Source organism: Centruroides sculpturatus, unplaced genomic scaffold (genome assembly GCF_000671375.1).
Source record: "Centruroides sculpturatus isolate CEXI.00-Female unplaced genomic scaffold, Cexi_2.0 scaffold385, whole genome shotgun sequence".
Taxonomy (NCBI): domain Eukaryota; kingdom Metazoa; phylum Arthropoda; class Arachnida; order Scorpiones; family Buthidae; genus Centruroides; species Centruroides sculpturatus.
In genome coordinates, this window is record NW_019384625.1 from 490425 (window position 1) to 504785 (window position 14361).

General features: G+C 27.8%; 2 protein-coding genes across 3 annotated transcripts; both read left to right on the forward strand.

The window, feature by feature from the left end:
- Positions 1-7638: 7638 nt before the first annotated feature.
- On the forward strand, positions 7639-10303 carry LOC111625617 (forkhead box protein E4-like). 2 transcript variants are annotated; one of them, XM_023368820.1, is made up of 2 exons: positions 7639-8906; positions 9008-10303. In XM_023368820.1, the coding sequence occupies exon 2, from the start codon at positions 9073-9075 to the stop codon at positions 9934-9936; it is 864 nt and encodes a 287-aa protein (XP_023224588.1). In that variant the 5' UTR covers positions 7639-8906; positions 9008-9072; the 3' UTR covers positions 9937-10303. The 2 variants fall into 2 exon arrangements, with proteins under 2 accessions (XP_023224588.1, XP_023224589.1); XM_023368821.1 differs by having other exon boundaries at positions 7639-8144.
- LOC111625625 (forkhead box protein I2-B-like) lies at positions 9994-11866 on the forward strand. The gene is made up of 2 exons (XM_023368829.1): positions 9994-10006; positions 10769-11866. Exons 1-2 carry the CDS (start codon positions 9994-9996, stop codon positions 11713-11715), a joined length of 960 nt encoding a protein of 319 aa, XP_023224597.1. The 3' UTR covers positions 11716-11866.
- The last annotated feature ends 2495 nt before the right edge of the window (positions 11867-14361 follow it).

Genomic DNA, 14361 nt, shown 5'->3' on the forward strand with positions numbered 1-14361 from the left:
ATTGCCTAACAGTTACTGTACCAGCAGCTTTTCTGCCAACTTTGCTGGGATAACATTACCTTCGACACCAGTATCTAATTTAAAATTCACGGCTAATTCGTTTTCAAATGTTACCGTTGTAAACCAAGCTCTCTGTTCCTTTGCCGATACTCCGTCAACATAAAGAGTGTCATAAGACATAAGAGTAGTTGTCTAATTTATTAATACTATTGTCTTTATGAACTTCTCGAGTTTCATGTACGGCTTTGTTATATGTTTTTGTTTTTACTTCGCTTTATTTTTACATTGCCAAGCGTAAGGTCCGTTTTTATTGCAAATCTTGCAATTAACATTAAACGCAGGGCACTTAAGAAAGTAGTGTGATAAGCGCCTGATTATTCAATTTACTTGAAACTATCGTTTTAGAGTTCTTAATAAGCATTATTTATCTGTGTTAGTGTCAAAACTACATTCATTTTCTTTAGTTGATTAGTAGTCTGTTCACTTGCGCCACAAATATCAACAGATTTATTTAGTGTTAACACTTCTGAACTGACATTTATTTCTTTAGGCGTCTGCGACCACTGAGCTCTTTCTTGTTACAAAAACTAAAGAACCGATTAATTTACACTTGACAGATCCAATCCGGGCTGCCGAAAATCCCTAGGAAATTTTCACGAATAGTCCATCCAGTAAATGTCAGAAGTAGATTGCCGCTGCGATCTTAAATGCACTCTTATAAAAAAAAACCACTTAAGTTCTCCTATTCATGGCAGAAAATTTTTCTACCATGCTTCTCTCTTTATTGCAATGGAACATACGAAACATATGTCTCATTTCAATACAGATTACTTTTTTGCATTGTAATTTGTTAAAAATAATGTCAAATTTCTGAAATTTAAAATTCAAAAGAAAATTTTCTATATATTAAAGAAATAAGGCTAGAGAGGCTTGTTTTAAATTATTGCACATTTCACAATTTCTTTCAACGATTCACTTAACTATAATAAATTACAGCTTTGTTAATTTAAATAATTAAGAAATCGAAAATTGAAACGATGTGGCATATCAATAAAATAAGTTATTACATGATTGTGCATCACATCCTATCACATGTAGGCTACTTGTAAATTATCAAATAATGGAAGGAATTGTTATAGTAAATAAATATTTTTAATGTAATTGCAAAAATACTAATTTAATAATTAACTTGCAGCTTGTAAGCTATGTACACGCTGCAAGATAATTATTTGCAAAGTGAGCTTTTGTTTTTGTCCAGTTAAGTTCCTAGTTATTATTACATACAGAATAATGTTGTTGTTATTAGTAATAATCAACTAATAATTCATAATAAAGTAATTAATTCATTATAATAAATTAATTACTTTTTTATGAATTATTAGTTTTCTCCTTTCTATCACTGATTGTGCCAGATGGAAATTATAAACTGTTTTATTCATTTATTTGTTTATTTATTTAACAGTTGTTGGAGAATAAAATGACTAACCAGGAAATTTTATCTGATTGCTACTCTTTCTATTGAATTTAATAAAAGAAAGATATATGTGAGTAAATTTAATTTGAAACAAATCAAATATGAATAACCATATAAGTAATTCTTTTGACACTATAATGAAAATATAGTATTAATCTGTAGCAATTATTTTATTATTGAAAATTTCTATAACATTAATACTGTATATTATTTAATGCTTACTGGGAAATGTGTTTGTTGTGTACAGTACATTAAATTAAATTAAATCTAAGGAATCCTTTAAATATATTATGATGTACAAATACAGGAAAAGTTTTCTGTTTTTATTTAATAACATACAAGTACAGTACAGTACATATGGTTGGATGTGATGTAAGTAATGGAAGTGATGTACAATTACATTTTTCAGTTTTTGATTTCTTAATTATTTCATAAAGTTGTAATAAATTACAGCTTTATGAAATAATTAAGTAAATCATTAAATAAAAGTGTGAAATAGTTAAGTGAATCATTAAAAGAAAGTGTGAAATGTGCAATAATTTAAAACAAACGGCTTTCTTTGATATTTAGGAGACTTCCTTCGAAATTTAAATTTTAGAAATTCAAAATTATCTTTAAGAAGTTTCAGTAAAAAAGTAATATAGGCTACGTTGCAATGAGACACACTCCTATGCATGGTAGAAAAATCTACCATGCATAGGAGTAATTCAAGTGTTCTTCAATAGAGGGCGTTAAAGGACAAGATGTAAGGACTGCAGCTATTCACTCCTGAAATGTTGGATACCTTCCCTCACCATCCGATTGTCCCCATTGTGGACCTAGCCAAACCCACGATAGGTATGGAAAAAAGAACCTATTTGTGCTGATAGGGCGGAATAAGTTTTAAAATATGTCAAATCACATCTGTTTAAAAAAATGAATGGATTTGACAGCTTGGGAAACAGATCAAGGGTATCAAGCGGATTCACATCAGGATTATTTACCACAGACTGCATATGCTCTTATATTATTGAAGAGAATTAGCATACCGGATTCCAATAACTGCAGTTAATCTAGTAAATCTTCAGTCGAAATTTCTAACATGGAAACGTTACCTAGTAATCTTTATTTACTTAGTGATTAGGAACACGATATGTTGCAATAATACCACCATAATTATAATGATTATTTGACTTTTGCCTGGTATTTACATTCCGAGGTGCGTAATAAAGAAAAATGTTTACATTGAACTGATTGTGATTTCAATTCAGATTTGAAGTCACATCTCCAAATCTTACCAATGAGGCATATGACCATGTAAAGTTTCTAAGAGTTGTGATCTAACACCGAACTTCACCATAATACTTCTGTACAGTACTGTACGTACGTACATACATTTTATTCGCTTATATACAGATACGTTTTTATAGAAAGACGACTAAAATAACACCAACATATTCAGCAGAAATCATATTAATAATGTGGAAAAACACAAGCGTTTTTCTGTGAGAAAAAGAGCGGATGCCCAGAATGTATCATTTTTAAGATAACTCTCGTATTTAATATAAAGAAACCAATTAATTTTTATTAATAATTTAATAACTTCATCTTTTAAAGCAGCACATTTTTTTTTTGTTTTTATTCTGAGGATAATTAATATAAATAAATATTAATGTAAACAAAATATAACTGATATATACAAAGAATAATTTATAAACTTCTATATAACAATCATCATGGAAAAATATACTTAGAATGAGATAGGCTTAAATCATGTTCTAAAATATCGCGGTGCATTATGATGAGTCTTATTTGTATTGGTCTTCACATGTATGAAATATAGGCCTATACATAGGCTTATATATATTTAAATCAACGGAATTTACAGATTACAATCAAACAACAATCAAATTACAAATCAACAGTAAAACTTTTTCTGCAGAGATTAAAATTAATTTTTTAAGATGCAATTCAATTTTTATTGTAATTAAGAGGAATAAATACTTACTGTAATTAAAATTAACATTGCTATTAATTACAGTCGATACCATTCTTTTGCTTTTAATCCTGAATAAAGGTTTATACCGGAAATTTGACGTTATAAGCGTTATTTTGGCATAGATTTAATTTGTAAATTTTCATAAAATTTTATAATAATTTCAAAGTTTGTAAATTCTAGTTTGACTGAAAATTGCATACAAAAATAAATGCAAATAGACTTTAATTAATTTGAATAGGTCGATTAAATTCATTGTATAATTTTAATAGGATTGGATTATTAATAGGATAAGGCAACGAAACATTTAGGGATCTATCAGGGAGAGGTGCCTTCCGGAGGACTTTCTATGGGAAATTGGCACCTATTTAGGTTTTAAACATGCGAAAAAAACCCGGAAAACTCCATGTAGCCCTTTGGTGAGGCGCTAATTAATTATTCAAATATAATGTTACCAGTTTTAAATCCTTTTAGACTATATTCCCTCTATCTTTTACATTTTGTCACCAATTTTTAGACGCCCCATACTGATGTCCAGGGGCGGATCTAGGTTTTTCGGGGTCTAGGGCTTATTGAAATCCAATAGGGCCCCATTTTTTGTTTATACGAATAATACTATAAATAATAATAATTATTATATTATTAATATTAACTATTTTTTACTATACGAAAAGTGCTCATTGTTAATGAAAAAGTATTAAAAATTTATGATGATTCAATTTTTGTGGGCCCTTGACACTTGGAGGTCCAGGCATTTCTGTAAAACAGATCTACAATATATTAATTTACTCATATTTACCTCCAAGGCAAGGCTAATTTTTTAAAATAGACTAATAAAAAAAGAAAAAAGAAATTCACCGATTTACCATAGAAGAAGAATCTGATGATATTATACTAACTTGTAACTTCTAGACTGAAATTAATATGCTATATACTGACATTTCTTTCAGCGGTATCTTTATCTGTAATTTATATTTGTAAAGGTTAAATTGTTGCCATTATCCTTTCATATTAAAAATTCTATTAGAGACCTTTCAACAGAGCTTATTTAGTAAAGCATCTCTACTAAAGCTCAACTATTTAAATAAGCAAGAACTTGCTGTATGATCATTGATAAAAATACTTTTGCGTAATGATTTTGGTAAAGAAATTATTTCAAATTAAAAAATTTTTGAGAATCTTTAGGCCACTATCACGATCTATCACAAAATTTTTACGTAATTTATCCTCCTTCACAGTGTAGACATCATATTTGAATGACCTCGAACCCACGACCAATATTCAGTGGTTTTATCTACTCTGTTGGGTTGTATAATTTGAAACACTTAATGAATATGGGAAAATTTTCAAATGTTAAACTTGTATAATTAATTTATATAATTTAACAAGAAATAATTATAAACAGATTTGATAAATATTGGTGATAATTTTGATAAGTTGAGCCCTTTTATAGAAAAATTTGATTTTAAACTGAATTATTTTTAGATTGAAAAATGAATCAATATAAAAATGAAAATTAATATAATCAGTATTATTTTATTAGTTTTTAAATCAACTTTTTTACAAATCTGTTTATGTTATAGGCATTCCCGATTGATCGATGGCTCTACTATTTTATTGTCGCTCGTTAAGTTAATTGAAGAAATTAGTCAAAATAATCATATTTATAAAATACTTCTAATTTAATATAGGCCTAAGACTTTTGTATTAATTAAATTCGAGGCATTTTCGTGCAACGTTGCTTTGTAGCAATGATTTTCAATCTTTTCGAGCAAGTGGCACACTTTTTAATGATCCAGTGTAGCATCAAATATGCTGAAATTTGATCTGAAATTTTATAATATAAAAAAATATAGAAATAATATTTAAAAAGTAGAGAAAAACGTTAGTATTTTTAAGATTATTTTTTGAAATTTTATGACTTCTCTATGAAGAGTTAGTGGCAGAATAGTGTGTCGAGGGACAATTTTGAGAGAAATACTACTTGATAGTAGCATATATATCAAATACAAATAAATAATGTATAAAGACATGTATTGTTAAAGCTAAAAAATGTAAACATTTTCATTAATTATATTTTATTATAATTTAATTGTATATAATATATTTAGAGGTTCTATTTGCATTAAACATGATTCACTCTTATATTAAAATAAAGAAAATATAAAAAGACAAAAATTCTTTTCAAATTATATTAGATTTTTTAAAAAACATTTTTATTATTTATTTTATTACTTTAAATATTAAAATTATTCCTTTTTATATTCAGTCCTCTCATTGGTCGGTCTGTAGATACTAAAATATGGCCTTTAGACCTACAGTTTAGGACATATTTTGTTACGCTGATGATGTAAAAATAATAAATAGTGGCTATAATATTCGCAGAATGATTTACATTTTAATACCGTCTACCTTAGAATTAATAATTTAAATTATCACACTAAAATATCTTACATATTTGCCAATTTTTTGATATTCTCTTCTATGTTAATAAAATAATTACGTTCTAACAATTTAAAAAAGATGTGTTTTCTTTGGCAGGATGCTAAAAATATTTCTAAATTTAATTTTCTTCATGAGTTATATCATTGTACCTATTCTATATACGAATTATTTCTATTTTGTTTATTTTACTGTTGACATTGTATTTAATCAAGATGCTTGCTTGATACATTATGTTATTTTATTGCTTGATAACATTATGTTTGCATAACATACTGAAAATAAATAAAGATTTAAAACTATAAGTATATTGTACCTTAAAAAAATTCGAAATAAGAACTTGAAAATGCTAAAAATATATATATTTACTCTACATATTTTTATCAATAAAGTTCATTACATTAATTATACTAACGTAAACAATAGAAGATATAAGAATTCTTATAAAATTAATAGTCTATATTTAATAAAAAATAAAGTCCTTATTTAATTTATTGTGATATATGCAATACATTTATTACATAGTACCTTTAGTATTATGTAACTAGAATACCGTAATCAGTCGCATTATAGTTCATGTTATGTCTCCAATAGCTTAATGATGAAATTAAAACGAATTTAATATTTGCTACATCATAACTATTCTAATTAAAAACTAATTTTATAATATTGAATTTAAAGAATTTTATAGAATATTTTTATTATTTACATTACTATAAACTGTTAGCAGTTATTCATAACAGTTATAGCGAGTAAAGAACAGTATTTTCAGGTAAATGATCCTATATTAAATTAAAATATCATTCACTTATAATATTTAGGCCATTAGACAATGAACGAGAGAGAGAGAGAGAGAGAGAGAGAGATGCAACTATAAAACAATATACAGTATAACTCAATGTTATAGAAGTCTAGTAACTTAATTCGTAGGTCTAATTCAACCAACGTTATGTCATATAAAACATCTTTTCAAAACTTAGTTAATTAATTAACCATGCAATGCTGTATGTAATAAATATAAATCTTGTTATAGACAAAGTTTAGAGATTAATAAGTTATATATAGTACGACTAAAAATTAATTAAGAATATAGTAATTAAAACTGTTAAAAATCCCATTTCGAAATGAGGATGGCCGAATTTGATACTGGAATAAGAATTGTTAGAGTGAAACCCTTATTATTTTGTGTTTTTTTACAATAAATAATAAACAGTAAACAATTTAATAATTTTCATGAACACTGGATAAGATTAATATTTTTTTAAAAATAGGCAATGCAATAAGTCATATATCATTGTAATTAAATTAAGTGAATGGGACAACTATGTGATGTTGCATTAACAAATTTACTTAAAAAGTAACATTATCTTTTCATCAGATTTTGATCGTTCACATATTGAGTTCATTCCTTAATTAAATCCATTTTTTTAAAAGCGAAACTTTGTCGAAATTAGTGCTTAGGTTCTTAATTTTCTTTAACCTAATGAGTTTGATTTCATTTACTATGATAATGAAGCATAACTTTGATCGAATCACATACAATCGAGCTGTATGCAATAATTTCTGTTGCATACAGCTCACTAAAATTTAGAATAAAACTTAATTTTTATATTAATATAACTATTTTATAAGCCCATATACTAAAAAAATTGAAGAAATATGTGGATAACACGCTGTCTNTATTCCTATATTTTTAAGCAGGAATATTTGTATTGACGCTCTACTCCGTTTTCATCCTTAAAAATTCCTTCGAAAAATTGGGGAAATCCTCTGGTCCTCTTCTCAAATTAAGTTTAAATTAATTGATATTTAATTTTCCCGATAATAAAATTTATATTTTTAATGAAAACAATAACAAAATGTAATGTTATTAGCAAATATGAATAAAATTAGAGAAGCTTAGAAAGTGCGGTTTGCTACAGAAAAATTGTTTTTAGGAATATCAGAAAACTGTAAAGGATATTGCACAAACATTTGTCACATTGTATGCTCTATAAACATTGTTTACATCAACTAACTGTTAACAAACGTCAGAGTTTCTCAGGTATCATCGTCCTTCGAATCTTTCTCTTCATAAACACCTGGCTATAGGTATAATGTTATGAACTATGTACCTACCGAAATGTCATATCCGGTATCAATTTTCTTTTGATTTAAAACAAATTTTATGTTTTATGCAAGCACACGTATGACTGGCAGCTAGTTAAATCTAGTTACTATTAATTTACGTCATTTTAAATTGTTTCGTTCGAGGTGAGTTAAAAATATTGAGCTCTTTTTAAGTGGTCACATTTTTCAATTAAATTCCGAAAGATGCGGAAGATCAGAAACATTCATTATAGCAATTTTTTCCCATATATTATATAAAATGTAACTTCATTATGTTATACATTCCATTCGAAAAATCATGTTTTCTAAATGACAACTCTTATTTTTAGGAATTAGTTCATTTTTAAAGGAAAGATTTAACTCTAAAGAAATAAACGATTTTAACAGCAAAGTCCAAGAGAAATTCAACAAAAATCATTATTTTTCTACTTTTCTAACGACTAATTTAGCGCTTTCAACTTTGTACAAGAATATTTATATATTTCCCACGTTCAAATAAGCAGTTGTAATGTTCTCTGAAGGATAAACAAACAGTTTATCCAATAAGTTACATCGACTTTACCGAGAAAAGATACATCTCTGAAGATCCGAAAGAACATATATATATATATATTGAAAATAATTAACAATCTGTGTTCATCGGTCTTAGACGAATTGAAAATCGCTTTAACGAGGCGAATTTTTGTCTGAATAAATAAACCAAAAGAGTTTTGTCAGCTGGAATCGATTAAACGACAGATTTAAATACCTATTTCGCAAATTTGTTCTATGGTTTATGCCATAAATCACGATTTAAACTCAAATTTAAATGATCTTAATTAGGTTCAATAGATTAATGATGGAAAATTTTACTTATGATATTATTGAAGATTTTTATTACAATTATTACAGTCAATCCAAATTAAGGTTGATATACGTGATCTAAGTATTTATTATGAAATTTTAATTAGCTTAATGAAATTGTATCTTGATAATGTTTAGAATTGCAGCAATTTAACTTTTTACAGTTTACAAGAACAACTATGAAGAAAAGAAAAGACTAAATATTGCAAGTTCCTCATCAGAACAAGTCATGTCGACTCCACAGAAAAGTAACGAATCATTAGACCACGTTACGGATGTCAAACCACCATATTCGTATGTTGCCATGATCACTATGGCCATCAGAAGTTCTCCAGATAATAAACTTTTCTTAAACGATATATACGAATATATAAAAAAGGAATTTCCTTACTACAGGGATAAGCCTCTAGATAAAGAAAAAGCATGGAAGAACAGTATCAGACATAATCTGAGTCTGAATAAGTGTTTCAAAAAGGTACCTCGAAAGGAAGGAAGTGGTGACAGAAAGGGTAATTATTGGACGATAGATCCAGCAGTCGGAGAAATGTTTGAAAATAATAATTATAAAAGGAGACGACGGATAAGGAAAAAAACATATCCTCCTTCATCTACTCTTACTAAAGAACACTTTCCAGATGCTCACGGTGCCTTTCCTTTAGGCCACAACACTTATTTAACTTCTAATTATAACAGTGCGGCCGTTTCGCCGAATTGGTCGTTATCACACGTTCAAACTTCAGGATACAATTCGTGCCAGAGAGTGACGACGGGACAGGCAGCATTACACTCTCCTTACGGTCATGTCCAGCCGCAATACGATGCTGGCTTGCAGTCTCTGCAGTTGGGTACTATGGGCGGATATACTTCTCACGGTTTTACTAGTAGTGCTACAATAGGATCCTTCCCAGGAAACTTTCCTTCGTGTAGAAGTCAGCCTCCTGCTGACGGAATGCACACGGTTCATTACTATCCGTGGCCTGAAAAACAAATCGTTCTGGACGAAGGAATGAAGAAAAGTTTCTTATATCATAAAACCGAAAATGCTTTAATAAAAGAAGAACAAATGGACGGAAATAGGCTATTTTATGCTTAAATATAAATTGTAATGCTTTTCTAATTGTCGCAAAGGCTCCGTGTATTTGTATGTATGATGTTCGATAGGTGTATATATCTGGATAACAGTATACATTATTCTATGTGCTAGCCAGAATATTCTATCGAATTTTCTATTTTATCTTCTATACGTAAAGAATATCTTAGAAATAATAACGTTAATGATATCTTAGTATATTAATAATAATGTCTGTAATATAGGTCAACATTAGGCGTAACCGCAATTAATAAGCCTCCATTGTTAATTTTCTTTATTAAATATCGTTATAATAAAATATACCTCTAATTTAGAATTTTTGTGTTTATTAAACTCTTCTACTATTAAAATATCAACTACTTTGGGGTTAGAAATTTTAACAAAAATTAATTTAATTCAAAAATTCGTGAGCAAATTTAGTTTAACTTGTGGAAATATAATTATAGTTTCCTTTTCACTTATTATAATATAAAGAATATATTTTAATAATAATTAAACTAAAATCTCAAATTTAGTTTATACATTAAAAAATAACTAAGTTTATTAACTGAAAAATGAAAATCATTATGAACATTTCTAAACAATGCACTTTAATGTAGAAAAATAAATTCGTTTGCTCTTATTTAATATTTTGTTTAATAATTTTAATTGAATTATATGATTAATTTAATTTGTTTAACAGAAATGAAACGTGCAAAATGAAAAACTTGGTTCTTATGTTGTTATTAATAATCATTATTAATACTTAACAAGTAGCGTAAAGCTACTTCAGGATATTTGTTATTAAAATTGATATGTGTGATGTATTTCTTTGAATTATCAGCTTAATGAATAGTTTATAATGTTTGGATTTGTAGCAATTTAAATTTTTCAGTTTACAAGGTCTATGAAGAAGCGAAGAGGTTAAACAGTCCAAATTCCTCGTCGGATCGAGATACATTATCTCCCGAGAAGAATATCGAATTAGGAGATCAAGATCCAAATACCAAACCACCCTATTCGTATGCGGCTCTGATCACCATGGCTATCAAAAGTTCTCCAGAGAAAAAACTCACTCTGAACGAAATATATCAATATTTTACCAAAGAATTTGCATTTTTTCGAAACAATAGAAATAAAAATTCTTGGAAGAACAGTATCAGGCATAATCTCAGTTTGTATCAATGTTTCAAAAGGATACCTCCTAACGGCAAGGGAAGTAAGAAGGGAGGGTTTTGGATAATCGATCCCGAGGCTGAAGATATGTACGAAGATAATAATTATTTAAGACGTCGGATAAGACGAAAACCGAATCTCTCACAAGCGACTCTAACTACATATTTTCCAGATGCTTATAACCCAATATCTCTAAACCATGGCACTTGTTTCGCTTCAAATTATAGTAATTCGGCAGTTTCACCCAATTGGTCCCTATCTCATGTTCAATCGATTGGATATGCTTCTTGTCAGAGAATAACAGCAGGACAGGCCGCTTTATATTCTCCTTACGGACACACTCAGCCGCAATGCGATGCAGGAACACAATCGTTGCAGTTAAGTGCCATGAACGGGTACGCTTCCCATAGTTTTAATAACGGAACCACCATTGGATCCTTTCATGGACATTTCGCTTCTTATCGAAATCCTCCTTCCACAGAAGGAATACATCAAGTGCATTATTATCCTTGGCATGAAAAACAAATTTCTCTGGATGATGATTTGAAGAAAAGTTTGTTTTATCATAAAATTGAAGATTGTTTTATAAAAGAACAGTGCGAAGCAAACAGAATTTTCTATGTCTAATCAAAAGTATTTATTATAAAGTATCTGTCTTACATAGCCCACATACAAAATTCTTTCTTCTTAAAATTAAAATATGGTCAAATATTATACCATTTAGCTGTATGATGAGTGAATATTTTATTTAAGAAATGTAAAGTACGAATATTTTAGTTTAAATTAAACATTAAATATTTTAACCTCTAGCTTCATATTTTATAAAGTTTCTTTGCTTATTTACGTTAAAATTAATGTGGTAACTTTTAAAATATTTATTAAATAAGATATATTTAATTTTAAATACTATATAGCGATTTAATAAGGTTTGCTACTTTATCATAATGTAAAATTATATTGATGTGTTTAACGTAGATAAAAATACTAAAGATAATAGTTACAAAATATTAAATATTCCATAATAACAGTAAAATAACTAGAATTAGGGGTTAGGGCTATCCATAAATGACATCCACACTGGCAGGGATGGATGGGGTCAAGACAAGTCTGACGAGGGGAGGGTTGAGCTTCAGTGGACGTCCATTTGTTTTATTAAATTTTATAAGTTTATGCATTTTTATTTCAGAATTTCTTCAATGTTTCGTTTTTGCTTATGGTATCTATCATTCATAAAATGATAAAGGTTTTAAGGGGGATCGAGTATCGTTGGATGTCCGAATGTGGAAGCGGTTACAGAAAATTGGACAAACTGGGACAAAAGAGGGAGGGAGAGTAAAATTTTCAAGAAAAATGCGGATGTAACTTATGGACAGCCTCGAATTAAAACGTGCAAACCAACATTTACCACTACACCTTAATACTCAGAGTGTAATTACTAGCACTGTGGATGAAGAATAAACTCTTAGATATTATATATACACGTGCATAAGTGTGTTTGTCACATTCAAATCTTTTTCATGTATTTATCTGATTCTTTCTCCATTTATTTATTTACAAAGATATGGGAAACTCTCCCCACGTTACTCTACTGAGAAGTAATCATTCTTCTTTCAGTTAATCATTCATTTTAATCTCTCAGATAAAATAAATATTGAAATTCATTTATACATAAATAAAGATGTAAAGAGGAGCATTTTCTCATCTACTTCATATTTTATAAAGTTTCTTTGCTTATTTACTCAAGAATGAAGAGAGCTGAATTTAAAAAATGGATTTAATGTATAAATGCAATGTAAGACATGGATAAATAACCATCAAGACTGATAAAAAAAAAATCTTATAAATACTCAAGTAACTGATTTTTTAAAAAATATTTTAAAATTAAATTGATTATAAATTTTCTAAAACACTCGAAAATATTTCATAATTTTGAATTAATTTAATGTATAATCGTCAACTTCAAAGACTTGTTGGATAGTGTTTGATATACAAGTAGATTAATTAGTTATAGTGTTGTTTAAATGGAGTAAATATAATTTTTTTTTTAAACTAAATACATGTAAACGTTCACTTTTATAATTCAACAAACATTCAATTAAAACGTTTTAAACAGTAAAAAAAGGCGACAATTTCTCGAGTAGAAAAACAAAGTTAGTGTTTACTTTGAAACAACACCAACAACTAATTTCAATAAAATAATGCAATGTCCAATTACAAATTTAAAAATGTCATTTTCTAGAAATGTTCCATTTATCGTAATTTATAACCGAGACACGTCAAACTTAAAACCATTGAAATTTACAAAGCAGGCATTTTTGCCCATCCATCTAGTCTACGCGTTACAGATTTATAACTCGCCATTATATAACACCCATAAATCCAGACCATAAAAAATCTTTTCTACACATCATCATAACAAACCACAAAATCTAATATTTAATATTAATTTTTTTTTAAATATAAAATATTATCCACTTTCTATCATTCAGGTAAAGAACATGAATGAATATTTTACTCGCTCAAAAATTCTTCAATTATAATACAAAAGTAAGCAACATAACACGATTCGATATATATATTTTTTATGTATTTATTTTCCAATAGGTACCAATAGGACTAAGTTTGTTTTTTTTTTTTTTTAAACAAATAAAGAATCTTATTACACGATATCCAGCACGTCAATATAATTATAAACAATAGTAGATGATGCTTATATAAGCAATAACTTTGTTGATTTTTGCAATTAAATCCAGTTTATGCTTATAATTCTCATTTTTTTACGATCCTATCGTAGATCAAAGGTGATAAAATTCTCATTAAATCGATAATTACTGTCATGATTTTTTTTTTATTGTTGGTTCCAAGTACTTTCGGGGCATCGAACAATTGTTCAAATTGCTCTTCGTTTTTATTTATTTGTCCATCTACAAGATATATGTAATTTAGTGGCGGGAGTATAGAAGAATACGACACTTAAGGTGTTTATTTGTACACGTGTTATTATATCCTATACAAACGTGAGTGAATGTTCTTACTTTAAAAAAAAAAGTTTAAAGCTTATATACAAAAAATATCAATTAAATATTTTAAATGGAAATAAAGGAAAACATTGATTTGATTTTAAACTAAATATTATTCTGATTTTTAAAAAAAAAATAACAATTTTCTCAATGGATGAAAACTGTGTAAATAATGGTGTTTTATATATATTTATCTATAAGTAAATAAACATCCTTGAAAGAGTCACTGTACATTTAAACAAAAAATAATCTA